A 24,370-nucleotide genomic window follows, 5' to 3' on the forward strand; every position below is an offset into this window, starting at 1 on the left:
GGGATAGAGACGAGGATAGAGCAGGGGAAATAGAAGAGGATAGAGCAGGGGATAGAGAAGATGATAGAGCAGGGGATAGAGCAGGGGAAATAGAAGAGGATAGAGCAGGGGATAGAGAAGATGATAGAGCAGGGGATAGAGAAGATGATAGAGCAGGGGAAATAGAAGAGGATAGAGCAGGGGATAGAGAAGAGGATAGAGAAGAGGATAGTGCAGGGTATAGAGAAGAGGATAGAGAAGAGGATAGAGCAGGGTATAGAGAAGAGGATAGAGAAGAGGATAGAGAAGAGGATAGAGAAGAGGATAGAGCAGGGGATAGAGAAGATAGAGAAGAAGATAGAGAAGAGGATAGAGAAGATAGAGAAGAGGATAGAGCAGGGGATAGAGAAGAGGATAGAGAAGAGAATAGAGAAGAGGAAGAGCAGGGGATAGAGAAGATAGAGAAGAGGATAGAGCAGGGGATAGAGAAGAGGATAGAGAAGAGGATAGAGCAGGGTATAGAGAAGAGGATAGAGAAGAGGATAGAGCAGGGGATAGAGAAGAATATAGAGCAGGGGAAATAGAAGAGGATAGAGCAGGGGATAGAGAAGAGGATAGAGAAGAGAATAGAGAAGAATATAGAGCAGGGGATAGAGAAGAGGATAGAGCAGGGTATAGAGAAGAGTATAGAGAAGAGGATAGAGAAGAGGATAGAGAAGAGGATAGAGCAGGGGATAGAGAAGATAGAGAAGAGGATAGAGAAGAGGATAGAGAAGAGAATAGAGAAGAGGAAGAGCAGGGGATAGAGAAGATAGAGAAGATAGAGAAGAAGATAGAGCAGGGGATAGAGAAGAGGACAGAGAAGAGGATAGAGCAGGGTATAGAGAAGAGGATAGAGAAGAGGATAGAGCAGGGGATAGAGAAGAATATAGAGCAGGGGAAATAGAAGAGGATAGAGCAGGGTATAGAGAAGAGTATAGAGAAGAGGATAGCGCAGGGTATAGAGAAGAGGATAGAGAAGAGGATAGAGAAGAGGATAGAGAAGAGGATAGAGCAGGGGATAGAGAAGATAGAGACCATAGAGAAGAAGATAGAGCAGGGGATAGAGAAGAGGATAGAGCAGGGGATAGAGAAGATAGATAAGATAGAGAAGAGGATAGAGAAGATAGAGAAGAGGATAGAGCAGGGGATAGAGAAGAGGATAGAGCAGGGGATATAGAAGAGATAGAGCAAGGGATAGAGAAGAGATAGAGCAGGGGATAGAGAAGAGATAGAGAAGAGATAGAGCAGGGGATAGAGAAGAGATAGAGAAGAGGATAGAGAAGATAGAGAAGAGATAGAGCAGGGGATGGGGGGACTAATGAAGGAAACGCTGAAAGGGGAAGTGCCTCATTAGCCTGAAGAGGAGGGTCATTTTAACTTAATTAAAATCAGGAGAGAGGAATGATCTCATTAAGACAGAGTAACACTCAAAGATGTATGCTGATACAACGACAGGGACAGGGACTTTGGACAATGGAAGTAAAATGTAGTTGTACACACAGAAAATGTATGCACACATGATTTTAAGTCACTTAGGATAAAAGTGTCTAAATAAAAGTGTCTAAAAGCTAAATGTCATGTATTATTATAATTATATTAAGTACCTCTGCACACCTGCTCTGGCTAAGACATGTATAACTTGGAGGTCATAACAGACATGCTGTGTGTTCAGTGACTCAGGGTTCAAATAACCTGGCAATGTGCCTGGGTTTGTCTGCACCACTATTTGGCCTCTGTGACCCCTATTCAGATTCCCTCTCTGTTCTCCCAAGACCAGGTGGGTCCTACCTGAGAGTATCTCTGAAGGTTCTGTATCAGCTCTATGTGTCCCCTATTCAGATTCTATCTCTGTTCTCCCAAGACCAGGTGGGTCCTACCTGAGCGTAACTCTGAAGGTTCCGTAACAGCTCTCTGTGTCCCCTATTCAGATTCTATCTCTGTTCTCCCAAGACCAGGTGGGTCCTACCTGAGCGTATCTCTGAAAGTTCCGTAACAGCTCTATGTGTCCCCTATTCAGATTCTATCTCTGTTCTCCCAAGACCAGATGGGTAGTACCTGAGTGTATATCTGAAGGTTCCGTATCAGCTCTATGTGTCCCCTATTCAGATTCTATCTCTGTTCTCCCAAGACCAGGTGGGTCCTACCTGAGTGTATATCTGAAGGTTCCGTATCAGCTCTATGTGTCCCCTATTCAGATTCTATCTCTGTTCTCCCAAGACCAGGTGGGTAGTACCTGAGCGTATCTCTGAAGTTTCCGTAACAGCTCTATGTGTCCCCTATTCAGATTCTATCTCTGTTCTCCCAAGACCAGATGGGTAGTACCTGAGTGTATCTGAAGGTTCCGTATCAGCTCTCTGTGTCCCCTATTCAGATTCTATCTCTGTTCTCCCAAGACCAGATGGGTCCTACCTGAGCGTATCTCTGAAGGTTCCGTAACAGCTCTCTGTGTCCCCTATTCAGATTCTATCTCTGTTCTCCCAAGACCAGGTGGGTCCTACCTGAGCGTATATCTGAAGGTTCCGTATCAGCTCTATGTGTCCCCTATTCAGATTCTATCTCTGTTCTCCCAAGACCAGGTGGGTCCTACCTGAGCGTATCTCTGAAGGTTCCGTAACAGCTCTCTGTGTCCCCTATTCAGATTCTATCTCTGTTCTCCCAAGACCAGGTGGGTCCTACCTGAGTGTATATCTGAAGGTTCCGTATCAGCTCTCTGTGAGCCCTATTCAGATTCTATCTCTGTTCTCCCAAGACCAGGTGGGTCCTACCTGAGTGTATCTCTGAAGGTTCCGTATCAGCTCTCTGTGTCCCCTATTCAGATTCTATCTCTGTTCTACCAAGACCAGGTGGGTCCTACCTGAGTGTATATCTGAAGGTTCCGTATCAGCTCTCTGTGACCTTATTGCCAGACTCTGGTGCAGAAACCACATTTTTCTTTTGGACGATTGAGTCAGTTTTTCTTCTGTCTTGTGTTGAGGCTGCAACTGTTTCTGGACTTCATTTCCCACCGTACCATCAGGCCATGACTACCAGAGACGACTCTGTCCTCTCCTTGATTTCCTGCTCCAGAGAATCCTTGTAATCAGTAATGGCCTCAGATCCCCTTGATACACTCTGTATTTTACGATTTGATGCTTTTCCATTTTCGTTTGGATGTTCTTGTTTTGAAGAGTCCCGTTAGTCGCTTAGTGATCAGACATAACTGCCTCAGTCTGATAGTTGACCCAGGAAGCTGGGGGGTGAACACACTGGAACAAATCCACCACTAGAGGGAACGCTTGCCTCAGTATTCCCTGCTGGAGACCTCGCTGATGGAATCGTGTTCAGAGTCACCTAGTGGCGCAGCATGGGACCAACAACTCCATCCTTCCATCCCTTGATTCTCTCCTCACTTCAACTGTTTGTTAGTCAGTGCACAAATATTGTTCATATTCTACATGTACAGAGACAGTCAAAGAACATACATTATACATATTTATTTTCAACATCAGAAGGTACACACAAGGAGTAAAGTGCATTCTATGATTTACTCGCTGTTCAAGCTTGTGTTGGTCAGGGAATTTGTCTGTTCTGTTTCGCCACGCACGGCATGTTAATAGAGACGTGCAAGCCGGGAGATTGAGCGGCAGAGATAAATCAACACAATTATTTCAGGAAATAATATGACACAGTTGTTTTACAAACACACGTTGTAAACCAGATATAGTAGCATAATAAAGATTCCTCACTGTCATCGCTCAGCATTTACTCCATGCTGCTGCTAGCATGTCGACATGTGCACACAACCCCTCAAACACAGTACGTTCATTGTAAAAAATATAAAGTAGCAGTTGCATTGTGGTGACAACGTTTCCCGTGTGGCTCAACTGCCACAAAGGTCTGGTTATTTGAAAAAGTGCAAGTTTTGACTTGAAAAGCCTACTGCCATACTGAATGCCCAGTGCTCTCTCTCTCTCTCTCTCTCTCTCTCTCTCTCTCTCTCTCTCTCACACACACACGCACGCACAGGCACACACACACACACATTCAAGTTTATATAATCTTCAGAAACAATTTTGCAGATGTAAAAATGGCAAAAGTTACTCAAGAACCAGATGTTGTTGGAAAAAGATAAGAGAAAAACAGGTGCAGTGTAGTGCAGGAGACAGACAAGGGACATGTGCATCATTCAGACAACTACACACAATAGGAGCTACGGTGCATGAGAAGGGTCAGAAAAAGTATTTGAGTCATTTCATACACAAACCATATGCCAACAAACAAGACAGTGTTGTTTATATTTGACTGAGTGGGAAAGAGATTAAATATAGACACTTTGGAATACACAAAGATGTTTCTCTCTATTCAGTCTCTCTAGAATCAACCTTTATGAGATCTCACGTTCTAAAGACGACAGCTTTCAGATGATTCCCCTAAAGGTGTCTATCGGGAAAAGTCTTTAAGGTGACATGAGAGATCAGATAAGTAACTCATGATAAGTTCTCTACTGATATACACTGAAGAGAGGGACTTTCCATTATGTCACATTCCTGCTCCTTTTGCAACACCAAAACAGGCCTTTAATAAAAAAATGTGAGAAAAAACGACCTGATTCTGGAGAATGAAGACACCTAGTTCTTTTCTCCAGCAAATGAAGAACTGGATTTTAGACATTAAGACCCTTAGCTATGATTATTTAATGACTGCGTTGGTCATTGTGTTGTTGTTATTACGCACAGTAACAACCGATAAATGATTCATTGATCTATGCTAAAGACACTATGAAAACAACGTGTGTAAATGAGTAAATTAGGGAGAAAAGAGGCTCAGAGGAAAACTTGACTGAAGAACAATAGTGCAAGTAGTAGAAAGCAGCAAACTATCCTGTTGATATAGTATTAGAACCCAAGTATGATTCATATCACATGTCATATCACCAGTCATTTTATCTTTACAGAACACTGGAGGTTGATTACGCATCAAAATATCACGTATCATGTCCAAATGAAACAAACTACACAATAAGACTGTGTAGATAAACATCATACCTACCTACTTGAATGTTACTCAAATATTCTGTGTATCTTCCCTGCACATTTCCTCCTGAGACAGTTTCTGTAGCAGAAGTGCTCCTTTGGTCAAATGTCTGTTTATCCTTCATTGCACACGTCTCAACAAGTCGTTATTTGTCTCATCCTCAGCTCTCTGCTGGAACTGTCCATCTCTTGGTGTTCCTTTCCTATTACCTCGTTAAAAAAGTCACACGTTCATACAATCTCATGTGTAATTATCTCTCTAGGTGACTGTCCCACAGCCCAACTGAGGTACAAGTATGGGTGAGGTGTGCAGAGTAGAACCACTACCTCAGCCTCCCATTTGGTTCTCTCCACAAACAAAAACATGGGCTCAGGTTAAAGTACAAAATAATGCTGGCAAGGCGAAAGGGGTGTAGATCTAGTACTAAATCCAGAGCAAAACGTGCAAAATACAAAAAGGAAGACCTCTCTTCAAGACCTACAGATCGGTATATGTGAATGGAGGGTTTTGGGAAGGGTCTGAGGGTGCCATCCCTTTGCCTCAGATTCCTGACTCACTTTTATATGTCAGTGGATCACGAGTAATGGTCGTCTGTAGGATGTCAAAATCCATCTGATTGTCCAAAACACACAGCATGCTGCTGCCGGATGTCATTGTGGCTGTGTCCTGAAACAAATTATGAAAGTCTACAGAAACTGAATTCCTCCTTTCCTCCTCCCTGTCTTTTCCCTTTTGCCTATCCAGTTCATCCTCGTCCTCTCCACAGCTCAGTGCTACCTCATTCTCATAGCAGAAGGCGCTGGGGGAGTGGGGGGTTACGAGGTGCTGGGTGATTCTGGGGCTGGTTGGGAATAGTGAGTGGGAGGAGGCGGATGAGGCAGGCCGGCTGGCCGTCTCACTGAGCTCCTTGGCGCTGCAGTGGGGTGTGGAGGGCACCTCGTAGGTCTTGTGGAAGCGAGCATAGTCCACCTGATACTTGGTTCGGTCCTCAAAGATCACAGGCTCAAACCTATGCCCCCATAGGATCTCCTTGGCCAGATAGGAGCTGCGGGCCTGGGTGGTCATGGCGGTGGCCTCCACCATGCCCTCCAAGATCACTACGATCTCAAAGTCATCAGACTCCAGATCAGCCCGGCTCACAGTGTACAGGGGGCTGTCCTCGTCGATCTCATGGACGATAACCAGAGGAGAAACCAGGAAGAGACGGTCAATGCCTTCGTCGTAGCCTACGTTGAGATCCCTCTGCTCTAGAGGGATAAACTCTCCCTCTGCCGTGACGTAGGGTCGAATGAGCTGTGCCCGCACATGGGCCTCCACGATGTGGCTCCTGCGCAGGTTACCCACCCGCCACATGAGGCACAGCTTGCCATCGCGCAGGGAAATCACAGCGGTTTTTGAGAACAGCAGGGTCTGGTTCCTCTTCTTAGGGCGTGCCATTTTGACCATGATTGTGCCAAGCATGAAGGAGTCAATGATGCATCCCACTATGGACTGGACCACCACTGTGATCACTGCCACAGGGCACTCCTCAGTGACACAGCGCCACCCATAACCAATGGTGGTCTGAGTCTCAACGGAGAATAGGAAGGCTCCGACGAAGCCCTCCACATGAAGGAGGCATGGCTGCCACTTTTTCTGCACCCCTTCAACTTCACCAACCCCAAGCCCATTCCCTTCCAACCCCGAAGAGGAACTCATTCCAGGGTGCTCATCAAAATCCCCATGGGCTCTGGAAACTGAATAGAAGATTATTCCAAAAAACATCCAGGAGGACAGGAAGGTTGAGCAGAAGAGGAGTAGTAAGTATCTCCAGCGGATGTCCACGCAGGTGGTAAAGATGTCGGCCAGGTAACGTTGTGATTTCTCCTCCATGTTAGAGAACACCACGTTGCAATGCCCATTTTTCTTGACGAAGCGACTTCTTAGTTGGCTCGATCCTGTAGTAGAGATCTTTCCGTTGTAATTGTTCATCCTACGACCTGTGGCTCCTGATATCCTATCTCCTCCGGATGTGCCACTAGGGGAGTGGAACCGGCTATTTGGCGAGCTGTGGCCGTTGTGGAGCCCAAGTGTGGAGATTTTCAGGCCCTCCTCATCTGTTGCTGCGAAGCTGTACCTGTAGGGTTAACAAAAGGGGAAAGTATGGATAAATAAGGAAATTGACCAGAGTGATGCAAGAGATGTGAGAGTGGTTTGAGAGAGGGTGTAGAACAGGAAGAGTTGAGGTTATAATACATGTCCGTAATCTCATTGGGCCATCTATTCTTACCAGTGTGGCCTACAAGACACAGTGACTATGCATAGCTTGCCAACTCTGCACAGAGACATAATGTATGACTCACATTCTCTCATGCATTAAAGACCGCGCTTAGGAAGGATATGCTGTGAATGAGAAATGTATATATAAGGGTATCCTTCTTGAATGCAAAGGTAGCATGAAATGATGCTTTCTCACTTTCCTCAAGACCATTTGACCCACCTCCGGTCACCTCCTCATATTGATCAGACCGACCTGTCTCTCTCCTTTGGAGAGGATAACCTGGGAAGGTGAGTTGTGTTTAGCTATGTGAGAGGGATTGCGGTCATCACGGGTTTAGGGATTATACATGAGCCAAGTCTCTTGACAGCCTATGTTGACTGGGACATACAGACATTATATTGACCAATTTATAGTGCTCCATTGATCAGGAAACTATATTCAACCATATACTTATTGAATTTTTAATGGCTCCACTATTTTGGTTCCATTCATTTGAATGTACATTGGCGAGCTAAGGTTGTCCATTTCCCTGTGATAACACAAATAAGGAGAAGCATTGTCGGCTTTGGAGACATAAGGTATGACCAGTGATGAAAAAAGTACCCAATTGTCATACTTGAGTAAAAGTCAAGATACCTTAATAGAAAATGACTCAAGTAAAAGTGAAAGTCCCCCAGAAATATATTTAAGTATCAAAAGTAAATGTAGTTGCTAAAATATACTTAAGTATCAAAATTAAAAGTATAAATCATTTCAAATTCCTTATATTAAGCAAACCAGGCGGCACCATTTTCTTGTTTTTATTTATTTACGGCCAGCCAGGGGCACACTCCAACACTTAGACATCATTTACAAACCAAGCATGTGTGTTTAGTGAGTCCGCCAGATCAGAGGCAGTAGGATGTTCTCTTGAAAAGTGTCTGAATTCCTGTCCTGCTAAGTATTCAAAATGTTACAAGTACTTTTGCGTGTCATCGAAAATGTACATTATTTTCATTAGGGATATAGTGAAGTAAAAGTAAAAATATAAGTAAAAATATAAATAGTAATATCCCAAAAATTACTTAAGTAGTACTTTAATTTTTACTTAAGTACTTTACACCGCTGGGTATGACAGCTTCCATTCATGGTGTCCTCACCTGTTGGCCCGTGCTGTTCCCATTGGCACCAGTGATCATCAGGTGGTCAGTAGGTCTATAAGTGAGGTGGGAGGCTGGACTCCGCCCTGGCAAGTAGTCTACTGCGAAAGATTTGGTATTGGCATGGCAACTGTCAATGTGTGCATGGACGGCGTCCACCGGTGAAGACCACTACAGGGAGAAAGATTTTACATTTTGCCAAGATTCCTACACAGTACAGGTGTAGGATCTTAATTTGACCTATATAGTCACAGCAAAATGATTCAAACATTTAGTCCATAATGTTACTTGATTGGTGGTTAGGCTATTAAAATGAAACTACATGCAAAGTGTAGTACTGTTAATATAACTGCAGGTTTTCAGTGAATGTATGAAATCACAAAGCTCATCTACATTTCCTGCTTCTCAGGAAAATTCTCAGCCAAAACAATAATGATAAAATTAAGATCCTACATCTGTACCTGTGCATCACCATATCATTTTGCACAGATTTGGATAACTATCCCTCAACATTCATAACTGATTTAGTGTGAGCATATTTTATTGAGAGAACAATGATTTGATGTGACCTGGTTTTTGGGTTACAAACATACAGTACCAGTCAAAAGTTTGGACACACCTACTCATTCAAGGGGTTTTCGTTATTTTTACTATTTTGTAGAATAATAGAGAAGACATCGAAACTATGAAATAACACATATGGAATCATGTAGGAACCAACCAAAAAAGTGTTGACCCAAAATATATTTTAGATTTTAGATTCTTCAAAGTAGCCACCATTTCCTTCAGTCTGCGTTCCAACTCATCCCAAACCATCTCAATTGGGTTGAGGTCGAGTGATTATGGAGGCCAGGTCTGATGCAGCACTCCATCACTCTCCTTCTTGGTCAAATAGCCCTTACACAGCCTGGAGGTGTTTTGGGTCAATGTCCTGTTGAAAAACAAATGATAGTCCCACTAAGCGCAAACCAGATGGGATGGCATATCGCTGCAGAATGCTGTGGTAGCCATGCTGGTTAAGTGTGCCTTGAATTCTAAATAAATCACTGACAGTGTCACCAGCAAAGCACCACCACACCTCCTCCTCCATGCTTCACGTTGGGAACCATACATGCAGAGATAATCCGTTCACCTACTCTGCGTCTCACAAAGACACAGCGGTTAGAACCAATCATCTCAAATTTGGACAAATCAGACCAAAGAACAGATTTTCACCTGTCTAATGTCCATTACTCGTGTTTCTTGGCCCAAGCAAGTATTTTATTATTATTGGTGTCCTTTAGTAGTGGTTTCTTTGCAGCAATTCAACCATGAAGGCCTGATTCACACAGTCTCCTCTGAACAGTTGATGTTGAGATGTGTCTGTTTGTCACGATCGCTGTCGTCGTGGAAATGACCGGACCAAGGTGCAGCATGGTGAGCATACATTTCTTTTATTGATAAATGTCGCCAACAAAACAAAGAACACAAAGCTTACTTAGGCTATAATGGCACTAACAAAGACAACTACCCACAAATACAAAAGGAAAAAGGCTGCCTAAGTATGATTCCCCATCAGAGACAACGATAGACAGCTGTCCCTGATTGAGAACCATACCCGGCCAAAACATAGAAACAAAGAACATAGAGTTCTCCCTGACCAACCAAACATAGAGAATAAGAATATCTCTACGGTCAGGGCGTGACACTGTTACTTGAACTCTGTGAAGCATATATTCGGGTTGCAATTTCTGAGGTTGGTAACTCTAATGAACATATCCTCTGCAGCAAAGGTAACTATGGGTCTTCCTTTCCTGTTTTAGCAGTCCTCATGAGAGCCAGTTTCATCATAATGCCTGATGGTTTTTGTGACTGCACTTAAAGAAACTTCCAAAGTTCTTGAAATATTCTGCATTGGCTGACCTTCATGTCTTAAAGTAATGATTGACTGTACTTTCTCTTTGGTTATTTGAGCTGTTCTTGCCATAATATGAACTTGGTCTTTTACCAAATAGGGCTATCTTCTGTGTACCTACCTTGTCACAACACAACATATTTAGGCAGCCATTTCCCCATTGTGTTTTGTGGGATCTTGTCTAGGTATAGTTGCCTGCGAGCACTATTTTGAGCTTCATGTTTCGTTTGTTCGCTTTATTGTTTTTGCTCTTTAAGTTTCTCTTCCAAATAAAAGGATGGAAACATACCACACTGCATCTTGGTCCACTCCTTAGAACAATCGGGACACCAAGGCAAAGCGTGGCTACTTTGAAGAATCTCAAATATAAAATATATTTTGATTTGTTTAACACTTTTTTGCTTACTATATGATTCCATATGTGTTATTTCATAGTTTGATGTCTTCACTATTATTCTACAATGTAGAAAATTGTACAAATGAAGAAAAACCCTTGAATGAATAGGTGTGTCCAAACCTTTGACTGGTACTGTATATCTTCAAGTAAGAGTTCAGTCCTGAGGTAAAACACCGCTGTGGTTGATTGTGTAATTTGTCTCTTTATAGAGGCCAATGTCACAACTGAAAATACACCTGCCATTACTTCATTTTGGCGCTAAATAAAGACTTCAACGAAACAACGTGGTTCCACAATGATCTCCAAATTTCCTAACGTCACGTAATATTAGAAAACCACTCAGGGTTGTTTCTGTCATTACATACAGTGCCTTGCGAAAGTATTCGGCCCCCTTGAACTTTGCGACCTTTTGCCACATTTCAGGCTTCAAACATGAAGATATAAAACTGTATTTTTTTGTGAAGAATCAACAAGTGGGACACAATCATGAAGTGGAATGACATTTATTGGATATTTCAAACTTTTTTAACAAATCAAAAACAGAAAAATTGGGCGTGCAAAATTATTCAGCCCCCTTAAGTTAATACTTTGTGGTGCCACCTTTTGCTGCGATTACAGCTGTAAGTCGCTTGAGGTATGTCTCTATCAGTTTTGCACATCGAGAGACTGACATTTTTTCCCATTCCTCCTTGCAAAACAACTCGAGCTCAGTGAGGTTGGATGGAGAGCATTTGTGAACAGCAGTTTTCAGTTCTTTCCACAGATTCTCGATTGGATTCAGGTCTGGACTTTGACTTGGCCATTCTAACACCTGGATATGTTTATTTTTGAACCATTCCATTGTAGATTTTGCTTTATGTTTTGGATCATTGTCTTGTTGGAAGACAAATCTCCGTCCCAGTCTCAGGTCTTTTGCAGACTCCATCAGGTTTTCTTCCAGAATGGTCCTGTATTTGGCTCCATCCATCTTCCCATCAATTTTAACCATCTTCCCTGTCCCTGCTGAAGAAAAGCAGGCCCAAACCATGATGCTGCCACCACCATGTTTGACAGTGGGGATGGTGTGTTCAGCTGTGTTGCTTTTACGCCAAACATAACGTTTTGCATTGTTGCCAAAAAGTTCAATTTTGGTTTCATCTGACCAGAGCACCTTCTTCCACATGTTTGGTGTGTCTCCCAGGTGGCTTGTGGCAAACTTTAACCGACACTTTTTATGGATATCTTTAAGAAATGGCTTTCTTCTTGCCACTCTTCCATAAAGGCCAGATTTGTGCAATATACGACTGATTGTTGTCCTATGGACAGAGTCTCCCACCTCAGCTGTAGATCTCTGCAGTTCATCCAGAGTGATCATGGGCCTCTTGGCTGCATCTCTGATCAGTCTTCTCCTTGTATGAGCTGAAAGTTTAGAGGGACGGCCAGGTCTTGGTAGATTTGCAGTGGTCTGAAACTCCTTCCATTTCAATATTATCGCTTGCACAGTGCTCCTTGGGATGTTTAAAGCTTGGGAAATATTTTTGTATCCAAATCCGGCTTTAAACTTCTTCACAACAGTATCTCGGACCTGCCTGGTGTGTTCCTTGTTCTTCATGATGCTCTCTGCGCTTTTAATGGACCTCTGAGACTATCACAGTGCAGGTGCATTTATACGGAGACTTGATTACACACAGGTGGATTGTATTTATCATCATTAGTCATTTAGGTCGACATTGGATCATTCAGAGATCCTCACTGAACTTCTGGAGAGAGTTTGCTGCACTGAAAGTAAAGGGGCTGAATAATTTTGCACGCCCAATTTTTCAGTTTTTGATTTGTTAAAAAAGTTTGAAATATCCAATAAATGTCATTCCACTTCATGATTGTGTCCCACTTGTTGTTGATTCTTCACAAAAAAATACAGTTTTATATCTTTATGTTTGAAGCCTGAAATGTGGCAAAAGGTCGCAAAGTTCAAGGGGGCCGAATACTTTCGCAAGGCACTGTATCTATGTAAAATAAATCCCTCTCATAATCCTTGCATGATTTTACCTACGATACAAAACACTTAGAAATCCAAGATCGAGGTAGTAGTTGTAGCTTCATTTTGTGAAAACATACAAAGGTTGTGTCATTGTGAAGCTTCATCATTTGGGACCGTTACACGACAGGGCCAGTTTTCCTGACAGATCAACCGCAGGTGTGAGAGTCCACAAAGCCAAACATGGTTGCCAATGGAATTAATTGTCTGCAAGAACATTGACATACATATACAGTGGGGCAAAATAAGTGTTTAGTCAGCCACCAATTGTGCAAGTTCTCCCACTTAACATGAGAGGCCTGTAATTTTCATCATAGGTACACTTAAACTATGACAGACAAAATGAGAAAAAAAATCCTGAAAATCACATTGTAGGATTTTTTATGAATTTATTTTCAAATTATGGTGGAAAATAAGTATTTGGTCACCTACAAAACAAGCAAGATTTCTGGCTCTCAGACCTGTAACTTATTCTTTAAGAGGCTCCTCTGTCCTCCACTCGTTACCTGTATTAATGGCACCTGTTTGAACTTGTTATCAGTATAAAAGACACCTGTCCACAACCTCAAACAGTCACACTCCAAACTCCACTATGGCCAAGACCAAAGAGCTGTCAAAGGACACCAGAAACAAAATTGTAGACCTGCACTAGGCTGGGAAGACTGAACCTGCAATAGGTAAGCAGCTTGGTTTGAAGAAATCAACTGTGGGAGCAATTATTAGGAAATGGAAGACATACAAGACCAATGATAATCTCCCTCGATCTGGGGCTCCACGCAAGATCTCAGAACCACACGGGGGGACCTAGTGAATGACCTGCAGAGAGCTGGGACCAAAGTAACAAAGCCTACCATCAGTAACACACTACGGCGCCAGGGACTCAAATCCTGCAGTGCCAGACGTGTCCCCCTGCTTAAGCCAGTACATGTCCAGGCCCGTCTGAAGTTTGCTAGAGAGCATTTGGATGATCCAGAAGAAGATTGGGAGAATGTCGTATGGTCACGATTGTCGTAAGGAGCGGACCAAAATGCAGCGTGGTATGTGTTCATGATGATTTTTTAATTAAAGAAAACACTGAATACAAACTATACAAATCAATAAACGAATAACGACCGTGAAGCTATAATGAGAACTGTGCTGACACAAGCAACTAACATAGACACCCAACCACAAACAAACAGTGAAACCCAGGCTACCTAAGTATGATTCTCAATCAGAGACAACTAATGACACCTGCCTCTGATTGAGAACCATACTAGGCCGAAACATAGAAATCCCAAAATCATAGAAAAACAAACATAGACTGCCCACCCCAACTCACGCCCTGACCATACTAAATAACGACAAAACAAAGGAAATAAAGGTCAGAACGTGACACATATGATCAGATGAAACCAAAATATAACTTTTTGGTAAAAACTCAACTCATTGTGTTTGGAGGACAAAGAATGCTGAGTTGCATCCAAAGAACACCATACCTACTGTGAAGCATGGGGGTGGAAACATCATTTGGGGCTGTTTTTCTGCAAAGGGACCAGGACGACTGATCCGTGTAAAGGAAAGAATGAATGGGGCCATGTATCGTGAGATTTTGAGTGAAACCTCCTTCCATCAGCAAGGGCATTGAAGATGAAACGTGGCTGGGTCTTTCAGCATGACAATGATCCCAAACACACCGCCCGGGCAACGAAGGAGTGGCTTCGTAAGAAGCATTTCAAGGTCCTGGAGTGGCCTAGCCAGTCTTCAGATCTCAACCCCATAGAAAATCTTTGGAGGGAGTTAAAAGTCCGTGTTGCCCAGCAACAGCCCCAAACATCACAGCTCTAGAGATGATCTGCATGGAGGAATGGGCCAAAATACCAGCAACAGTGTGTGAAAACCTTGTGAAGACTTACAGAAAACGTTTGACCTCTGTCATTGCCAACAAAGGGTATATAACAAAGTATTGAGATAAACTTTTGTTATTGACCAAATACTTATTTTCCACCATAATTTGCAAATAAATTCATAAAAAATCCTACAATGTGCTTTTCTGGATTTTCTTTCCTCATTTTGTCTGTCATAGTTGAAGTGTACCTATGATGAAAATTACAGGCCTCTCTCATCTTTTTAAGTGGGAGAACTTGCACAATTGGTGGCTGACTGAATACTTTTTTGCCCCACTGTATATTTTTTTCTCTCTCTTTGATGGAATTTACAATACGGTGACATCGTTAGGATCGTTATCAATGTTTTTCACACTTCTCCCACTGGTACTTCTGGTTCAGGAGGACAACATCAACTGAGGACATGATTACACTGAAGATCAAATATGTCAATGCCGGAGTAATCATGACGCTGATCACTTTTTGGTTGGAGGGTGACTGTGTGGTGAAGCGAGGGGGATGGAGCGTATCGGTAAAACCACTAGAGACATGGTGGAGGGGGCTAGTAAGAGCTCTTCAGGATGAGTCACGGAGAGGGGAAGACTCAAGAGTAAACAGAACACATCTTAAACTGATTCACAGAGGTTTAACAGAATTACATCTAACAGTCACTCATCATCACAGTGTAGGGAGATGATGAGTGCATAGAAAGACTGAACTGTGGGAAGAGAACGCCTGAATAAGAATCTTTGCTACACAACACTGACAGATACTTAATCCCACTTGAGCAGGAGGTGTGTGTGTGTGTGTGTGTGTGTGTGTGTGTGTGTGTGTGTGTGTGTGTGTGTTGGCTGGGGAGGGGATGCTTCCCTCGCTGTATCTTTATGTGTACTTGTCTGGCAAGGCCATTCTTAACCCATAATCTCTTAAATTGCAGATGAATAGTCTCCTAATCTCTAGTCTCAAAGAAGTGATATGAAAGGCAGATCTAAGTAGAGTGACCTGGTTCAGATTTCCCACTAATCCCTTACAGAGAGAGAAGAAAAGGAGGGAGACGGTGCTGGTGGCGGACAGTGTTGTGGAAGGATGACGACGCCAACAGGACATCTCCTAAACCACGTCATACTTGTCCCAGGTTAATCACTGGAGCAGGATTACATACCATTTGGCATATGGATCCTTACTGCACATCAAGACATATCTCAAACACATAGGAAGACACAAGCTGGGCCCAAGCAGTCCTCTCTGAGATGTATAAAAGGGAACAGTATGCGTATGAGCCTATCGATGGCTGTTCAAAATGGGTAGGGTTCGGTTGCGATGTGTTTCTTGTTGTCATTATGATTTTTTGTTGTTGTATTTGTTGATGAGAAACCAATGGGATGTAGGCCTACAAGGAAACTACTAAAACAAGAGAAGAATAAAGGTGGACCCAACCACAAGTTCCTTGTTTTCTCAAACGCTACAGTTAAAGCCCATACCCCATCCTAAGTGAAAATAAAACATGCTATTCTAATACCAGAGTTTGGGATGTATAACTGAATTATAAAACATGCTATTCTAATACCAGACGCAGGGTTTGGGATGTATAACTGAATTATAAAACATGCTATTCTAATACCAGACACAGGGTTTGGGATGTATAACTGAATTATAAAACATGCTATTCTAATACCAGACGCAGGGTTTGGGATGTATAACTGAATTATAAAACATGAAGTGGCTAATAAAAGTCTGTTACAGCAGTACTTAATGTTGGCAGGTACAGAGGGAATGAGTTTGTTTATGTTGACCTTTATTTTCTCTGGCTTTGGTACATTTCCTGAATCCATTCAGATGCAAAACTTTGTCTGGTCAAATTAGATTAAGATCATAACAAACTATTTTAATCTTGTCAGTTCCACGAACAAGCCAGAAATTCAGTTGATCAATCCACTCTGGGCTCAGAGATTTCACTAAGAAGGTTTACTGATATCATTTTAACAGCTCAACAAGTGGAACAAATGAAAACATTTTTTTTCTTCCATGAGCCACTGTGTCAAAGAAACATGACCAAATGACATCTGACAGCCTAGGAATTCCCATCACCCTTCATTTGTAACAGATCAATTCCTGTCTCCCTGCGTGTCAATCATGTTGAACGATCTGGAACCTTCTCTGTCTGTTTACAGCTAGGGTAGAGTACCCTAATTAGGGTCAGTCAGCAACAGCCCCCTACTAAGTAGTGATTGATTAACCCCAGTCAGCTCAACCATTGCATGCATGGCTTCAAATGAGGGCTGTGTGTTTAAACAAGGAAAGTGTTACATAATGAAGGGCAAAGTAGATCAAAGTCATTCTTTTTGCAGCTAAATGGGATGAATTCTCTGCTTGGTTCATTTTATTACTACTTCTATTGTACTATTATTTTAACCTGTATAAATGTTGTTTTAGAAACGTTGTTTTGGAAAAAGATAATAACTTGTTTCATCGTTTGCTAAATCCCAGTTTTTAGAACACAGATGCAGAATCACAAGCGGGTTTTACCAGTAAGGATCGCCTGGCCACACAAAGTTAACTGTAGGATTATCCGTTTCATTACAACATCAACTTTCCTCTAACTTTCCTGAACTTCTGCTCCCTGTGTTTATTTATATATCCCTCTCTGTCCCCGTCTCCTGTTTATTTATATATCCCTCTCTGTCCCCGTCTCCTGTTTATTTATATAGCCCTGTCCCTGTCCCCGTCTCCTGTTTATTTATATATCCCTCTCTGTCCCCGTCTCCTGTTTATTTATATATCCCTCTCTGTCCCCGTCTCCTGTTTATTTATATATCCCTCTCTGTCCCCGTCTCCTGTTTATTTATATATCCCTCTCTGTCCCCGTCTCCTGTTTATTTATATATCCCTCCCTGTCTCCGTCTCCTGTTTATTTATATATCCCTCTCTGTCCCCGTCTCCTGTTTATTTATATATCCCTCTCTGTCCCTGTCTCCTGTTTATTTATATATCCCTCTCTGTCTCCGTCTCCTGTTTATTTATATATCCCTCTCTGTTCCCGTCTCCTGTTTATTTATATATCCCTCTCTGTCCCCGTCTCCTGTTTATTTATATATCCCTCTCTGTCCCCGTCTCCTGTTTATTTATATATCCCTCTCTGTCCCCGTCTCCTGTTTATTTATATATCCCTCTCTGTCCCCGTCTCCTGTTTATTTATATATCCCTCCCTGTCTCCGTCTCCTGTTTATTTATATATCCCTCTCTGTCCCCGTCTCCTGTTTATTTATATATCCCTCTCTGTCCCCGTCTCCTGTTTATTTATATATCCCTCTCTGTCCCTTTCTCCTGTTTATTTATATATCCCTGTCCCTGTCCCCGTCTCCTGTTTATTTATATATCCCTGTCCCTGTCCCCGTCTCCTGTTTATTTATATATCCCTCTCTGTCCCCGTCTCCTGTTTATTTATATATCCCTCTCTGTCCCCGTCTCCTGTTTATTTATATATCCCTCCCTGTCTCCGTCTCCTGTTTATTTATATATCCCTCTCTGTCCCTGTCTCCTGTTTATTTATATATCCCTCTCTGTCCCCGTCTCCTGTTTATTTATATATCCCTGTCCCTGTCCCCGTCTCCTGTTTATTTATATATCCCTCTCTGTCCCCGTCTCCTGTTTATTTATATATCCCTCTCTGTCCCCGTCTCCTGTTTATTTATATATCCCTCCCTGTCTCCGTCTCCTGTTTATTTATATATCCCTCTCTGTCCCTGTCTCCTGTTTATTTATATATCCCTCTCTGTCCCCGTCTCCTGTTTATTTATATATCCCTGTCCCTGTCCCCGTCTCCTGTTTATTTATATATCCCTGTCCCTGTCCCCGTCTCCTGTTTATTTATATATCCCTCTCTGTCCCCGTCTCCTGTTTATTTATATATCCCTCTCTGTCCCCGTCTCCTGTTTATTTATATATCCCTGTCCCTGTCCCCGTCTCCTGTTTATTTATATATCCCTGTCCCTGTCCCCGTCTCCTGTTTATTTATATATCCCTCTCTGTCCCCGTCTCCTGTTTATTCATATATCCCTCTCTGTCCCCGTCTCCTGTTTATTTATATATCCCTGTCCCTGTCCCCGTCTCCTGTTTATTTATATATCCCTCTCTGTCCCCGTCTCCTGTTTATTTATATATCCCTCTCTGTCCCCGTGTCCTGTTTATTTATATATCCCTCTCTGTCCCCGTCTCCTGTTTATTTATATATCCCTCTCTGTCCCCGTCTCCTGTTTATTTATATATCCCTCTCTGTCCCCGTCTCCTGTTTATTTATATATCCCTCTCTGTCCCCGTCTCCTGTTTATTTATATATCCCTCTCTGTCCCCGTCTCCTGTTTTTTTATATATCCCTCTCTGTCCCTGTCTCCTGTTTATTTATATATCCCTCTCTGTCCCCGTCTCCTGTTTTTTTATATATCCCTCTCTGTCCCTGTCTCCTGTTTATTTATATATCCCTCTCTGTCCCCGTCTCCTGTTTATTTATATATCCCTCTCTGTCCCCGTCTCCTGTTTATTTATATATCCCTGTCCCTGTCCCCGTCTCCTGTTTATTTATATATCCCTCTCTGTCCCCGTCTCCTGTTTATTCATATATCCCTCTCTGTCCCCGTCTCCTGTTTATTTATATATCCCTGTCCCTGTCCCCGTCTCCTGTTTATTTATATATCCCTCTCTGTCCCAGTCTCCTGTTTATTTATATATCCCTCTCTGTCCCCGTCTCCTGTTTATTTATATATCCCTCTCTGTCCCCGTCTCCTGTTTATTTATATATCCCTCTCTGTCCCCGTCTCCTGTTTATTTATATATCCCTGTCCCTGTCCCCGTCTCCTGTTTATTTATATATCCCTGTCCCTGTCCCCGTCTCCTGTTTATTTATATATCCCTCTCTGTCTCCGTCTCCTGTTTATTTATATATCCCTCTCTGTCCCCGTCTCCTGTTTATTTATATATCCCTGTCCCTGTCCCCGTCTCCTGTTTATTTATATATCCCTGTCCCTGTCCCCGTCTCCTGTTTATTTATATATCCCTCTCTGTCCCCGTCTCCTGTTTATTTATATATCCCTCTCTGTCCCCGTCTCCTGTTTATTTATATATCCCTGTCCCTGTCCCCGTCTCCTGTTTATTTATATATCCCTGTCCCTGTCCCCGTCTCCTGTTTATTTATATATCCCTCTCTGTCCCCGTCTCCTGTTTATTTATATATCCCTCTCTGTCCCCGTCTCCTGTTTATTTATATATCCCTGTCCCTGTCCCCGTCTCCTGTTTATTTATATATCCCTCTCTGTCCCCGTCTCCTGTTTATTTATATATCCCTCTCTGTCCCCGTCTCCTGTTTATTTATATATCCCTCTCTGTCCCCGTCTCCTGTTTATTTATATTTCCCTCTCTGTCCCCGTCTCCTGTTTTTTTATATATCCCTCTCTGTCCCTGTCTCCTGTTTATTTATATATCCCTCTCTGTCCCCGTCTCCTGTTTATTTATATATCCCTCTCTGTCCCCGTCTCCTGTTTATTTATATATCCCTGTCCCCGTCTCCTGTTTATTTATATATCCCTCTCTGTCCCCGTCTCCTGTTTATTTATATATCCCTCTCTGTCCCCGTCTCCTGTTTATTTATATATCCCTCTCTGTCCCCGTCTCCTGTTTATTTATATATCCCTCTCTGTCCCCGTCTCCTGTTTATTTATATATCCCTCTCTGTCCCCGTCTCCTGTTTATTTATATATCCCTCTCTGTCCCCGTCTCCTGTTTATTTATATATCCCTCTCTGTCCCCGTCTCCTGTTTATTTATATATCCCTCTCTGTCCCCGTCTCCTGTTTATTTATATATCCCTCTCTGTCCCCGTCTCCTGTTTATTTATATATCCCTCTCTGTCCCTTTCTCCTGTTTATTTATATATCCCTGTCCCTGTCCCCGTCTCCTGTTTATTTATATATCCCTCTCTGTCCCCGTCTCCTGTTTATTTATATATCCCTCTCTGTCCCCGTCTCCTGTTTATTTATATATCCCTCTCTGTCCCCGTCTCCTGTTTATTTATATATCCCTCTCTGTCCCCGTCTCCTGTTTATTTATATATCCCTCTCTGTCCCCGTCTCCTGTTTATTTATATATCCCTCTCTGTCCCCGTCTCCTGTTTATTTATATATCCCTCTCTGTCCCCGTCTCCTGTTTATTTATATATCCCTCTCTGTCCCCGTCTCCTGTTTATTTATATATCCCTCTCTGTCCCCGTCTCCTGTTTATTTATATATCCCTCTCTGTCCCCGTCTCCTGTTTATTTATATATCCCTCTCTGTCCCCGTCTCCTGTTTATTTATATATCCCTCTCTGTCCCCGTCTCCTGTTTATTTATATATCCCTCTCTGTCCCTTTCTCCTGTTTATTTATATATCTCTGTCCCTGTCCCCGTCTCCTGTTTATTTATATATCCCTCTCTGTCCCCGTCTCCTGTTTATTTATATATCCCTCTCTGTCCCCGTCTCCTGTTTATTTATATATCCCTCTCTGTCCCCGTCTCCTGTTTATTTATATATCCCTCTCTGTCCCCGTCTCCTGTTTATTTATATATCCCTCTCTGTCCCCGTCTCCTGTTTATTTATATATCCCTGTCCCTGTCCCCGTCTCCTGTTTATTTATATATCCCTGTCCCTGTCCCCGTCTCCTGTTTATATATATATCCCTCTCTGTCCCCGTCTCCTGTTTATTTATATATCCCTCTCTGTCCCCGTCTCCTGTTTATTTATATATCCCTCTCTGTCCCCGTCTCCTGTTTATTTATATGTCCCTGTCCCCGTCTCCTGTTTATTTATATATCCCTCTCTGTCCCCGTCTCCTGTTTATTTATATATCCCTCCCTGTCCCCGTCTCCTGTTTATTTATATGTCCCTGTCCCCGTCTCCTGTTTATTTATATATCCCTCTCTGTCCCCGTCTCCTGTTTATTTATATATCCCTCTCTGTCCCCGTCTCCTGTTTATTTATATATCCCTCTCTGTCCCCGTCTCCTGTTTATTTATATATCCCTCTCTGTCCCCGTCTCCTGTTTATTTATATATCCCTCTCTGTCCCCGTCTCCTGTTTATTTATATGTCCCTGTCCCCGTCTCCTGTTTATTTATATATCCCTCTCTGTCCCCGTCTCCTGTTTATTTATATATCCCTCTCTGTCCCCTTCTCCTGTTTATTTATATATCCCTCTCTGTCCCCGTCTCCTGTTTATTTATATATCCCTCTCTGTCCCCGTCTCCTGTTTATTTATATATCCCTGTCCCTGTCTCCTGTTTATTTATATATCCCTCTCTGTCCCCGTCTCCTGTTTATTTATATATCCCTCTCTGTCCCCGTCTCCTGTTTATTTATATATCCCTGTCCCTGTCCCCGTCTCCTGTTTATTTATATATCCCTGTCCCTGTCCCCGTCTCCTGTTTATTTATATATCCCTGTCCCTGTCCCCGTCTCCTGTTTATTTATATATCCCTCTCTGTCCCCGTCTCCTGTTTATTTATATATCCCTCTCTGTCCCCGTCTCCTGTTTATTTATATATCCCTCTCTGTCCCCGTCTCCTGTTTATTTATATATCCCTGTCCCTGTCCCCGTCTCCTGTTTATTTATATATCCCTCTCTGTCCCCGTCTCCTGTTTATTTATATATCCCTCTCTGTCCCCGTCTCCTGTTTATTTATATATCCCTGTCCCTGTCCCCGTCTCCTGTTTATTTATATATCCCTCTCTGTCCCCGTCTCCTGTTTATTTATATATCCCTCTCTGTCCCCGTCTCCTGTTTATTTATATATCCCTCTCTGTCCCCGTCTCCTGTTTATTTATATATCCCTCTCTGTCCCCGTCTCCTGTTTATTTATATATCCCTGTCCCTGTCCCCGTCTCCTGTTTATTTATATATCCCTGTCCCTGTCCCCGTCTCCTGTTTATTTATATATCCCTCTCTGTCTCCGTCTCCTGTTTATTTATATATCCCTCTCTGTCCCCGTCTCCTGTTTATTTATATATCCCTCTCTGTCCCCGTCTCCTGTTTATTTATATATCCCTGTCCCTGTCCCCGTCTCCTGTTTATTTATATATCCCTGTCCCTGTCCCCGTCTCCTGTTTATTTATATATCCCTCTCTGTCCCCGTCTCCTGTTTATTTATATATCCCTCTCTGTCCCCGTCTCCTGTTTATTTATATATCCCTCTCTGTCCCCGTCTCCTGTTTATTTATATATCCCTGTCCCTGTCCCCGTCTCCTGTTTATTTATATATCCCTCTCTGTCCCCGTCTCCTGTTTATTTATATATCCCTCCCTGTCTCCGTCTCCTGTTTATTGCTCTGGTGTGCTGTAGGCTACTCGACAGATCCATCCTTTATCGACATTTTCCTCTGTACACATTTACTGTAGCTTCGACATTTGGGATGTCATCCATTATTGTGAATGGGTCTGTAAACCCTGGGCTAATTCGCTCTCAGTTTGTGAACAAAACATTGCGATTACCTCGAACACAGACTAAATGAGCCTAGAGAGGAGCAGGTCTTACTGTCATAACAGCAGGTGACTATGACTGATTCCTGGATGCCCTAGAGATGAAATAAGATTGAACTGTGTAATAAAGTAGCTGTTTGCTCTATATCCCTACACAGCAGTTTCCTTGCAGTGTATGATCATGGACTGGGTGACGCAGTGCCTCATTGAGCTCTAGATTGATGGAAGGACAAACTTTAACGGGGAATGGTAGTGTATAAGTGTCTCGTGCAAATGTCTTGAGCAGATATTATTGTCAAATACTTAGTAGGAGATATCCAAATAACCAAGTTCACTATTATAAATTCAAGTGTTGCTCTGACCAGTTTAAATGTATCCTTGGTCATTATTAACCCGTTTAAAAAAAAATCTCAGTTAAACCAAGGTTACGCATCTTACCAATGGTAGCATACCCAGGTGAGACCGGACAGCTGTTCCAGGAACCATGAAATAGAAGAGGCATTTGATTCTCACTGGTTTCAGAACAAGCCTTCCTTATTTGTGGATCGTCTTTTTGAAAATACATTTTTAAAGACTGTGAAAATGAATGGTAATGCATTTTCACTTGCTGAAGTCTGTGAGTCCTGTTTCCCACCACAAACGTCTTGACATTCTAATGTGTATTGGACACTGGGGACCTTTACGCATTTTAGGTTATGATTTAGGATAATTGATCAATTAGGCCAGGCTTACTCACCTTAAAGACAACAAGTTATTCTGTTGTGCAGCTTGCTTGTTGTTTAGATCCACTTCTGATCCAATTGTAACCTCAATTCTGAATAGTCCACGCACTCTTTGGAAGGAAGGATGTGTAACCCCAGGAGTCTCTGTTGTACGCCTTGCCTTTCGGCAATAGTCCTATCCTGTTCTGTTTCCACTCTCTTATTCCTTTAACATTAATCACACATTTTTGCATATCTTTATAGTTTTTTTCCCCTTTTGTTTTTGAATCCTTTGTTGTCCTCTGCTGCCTTCTAACCGTCTCCTGTAATCCGGTCAGTGCTCGCTCTCCTCCACAGACTCGTGCACTGGTCTCCAAATGCTGTGCCAATTTACTCTGTGCAAAGTGTGTGGGTTCGAGGGGGTGCTTGTCAGTTTGATTATGTCTCCCTCACGTCTATGTATATGTGTAGGCGTTAAATGATGCGCCCCCTTCTCATTTTACTGGTTGACTGCATCTCAAATCTATGTCTCATTGGAATAATTGTGGTGAGATGAACATGAAG

At 42.6% G+C, this 24,370-nt stretch overlaps 1 protein-coding gene across 1 annotated transcript; it reads right to left on the minus strand.

The window, feature by feature from the left end:
* Window positions 1-2,491: 2,491 nt before the first annotated feature.
* Window positions 2,492-24,146, minus strand: LOC110486437 (inward rectifier potassium channel 4-like). Its single transcript, XM_021558041.2, has 2 exons — window positions 23,842-24,146; window positions 2,492-7,150 (listed from the first exon to the last, which is right to left on the minus strand). Exon 2 carries the CDS (start codon window positions 7,003-7,005, stop codon window positions 5,575-5,577), a length of 1,431 nt encoding a protein of 476 aa, XP_021413716.1. The 5' UTR covers window positions 7,006-7,150; window positions 23,842-24,146; the 3' UTR covers window positions 2,492-5,574.
* Between the last annotated feature and the right edge of the window lie 224 nt (window positions 24,147-24,370).

The sequence above is a fragment of the Oncorhynchus mykiss genome, chromosome 13 (genome assembly GCF_013265735.2).
Source record: "Oncorhynchus mykiss isolate Arlee chromosome 13, USDA_OmykA_1.1, whole genome shotgun sequence".
NCBI lineage: Eukaryota > Metazoa > Chordata > Actinopteri > Salmoniformes > Salmonidae > Oncorhynchus > Oncorhynchus mykiss.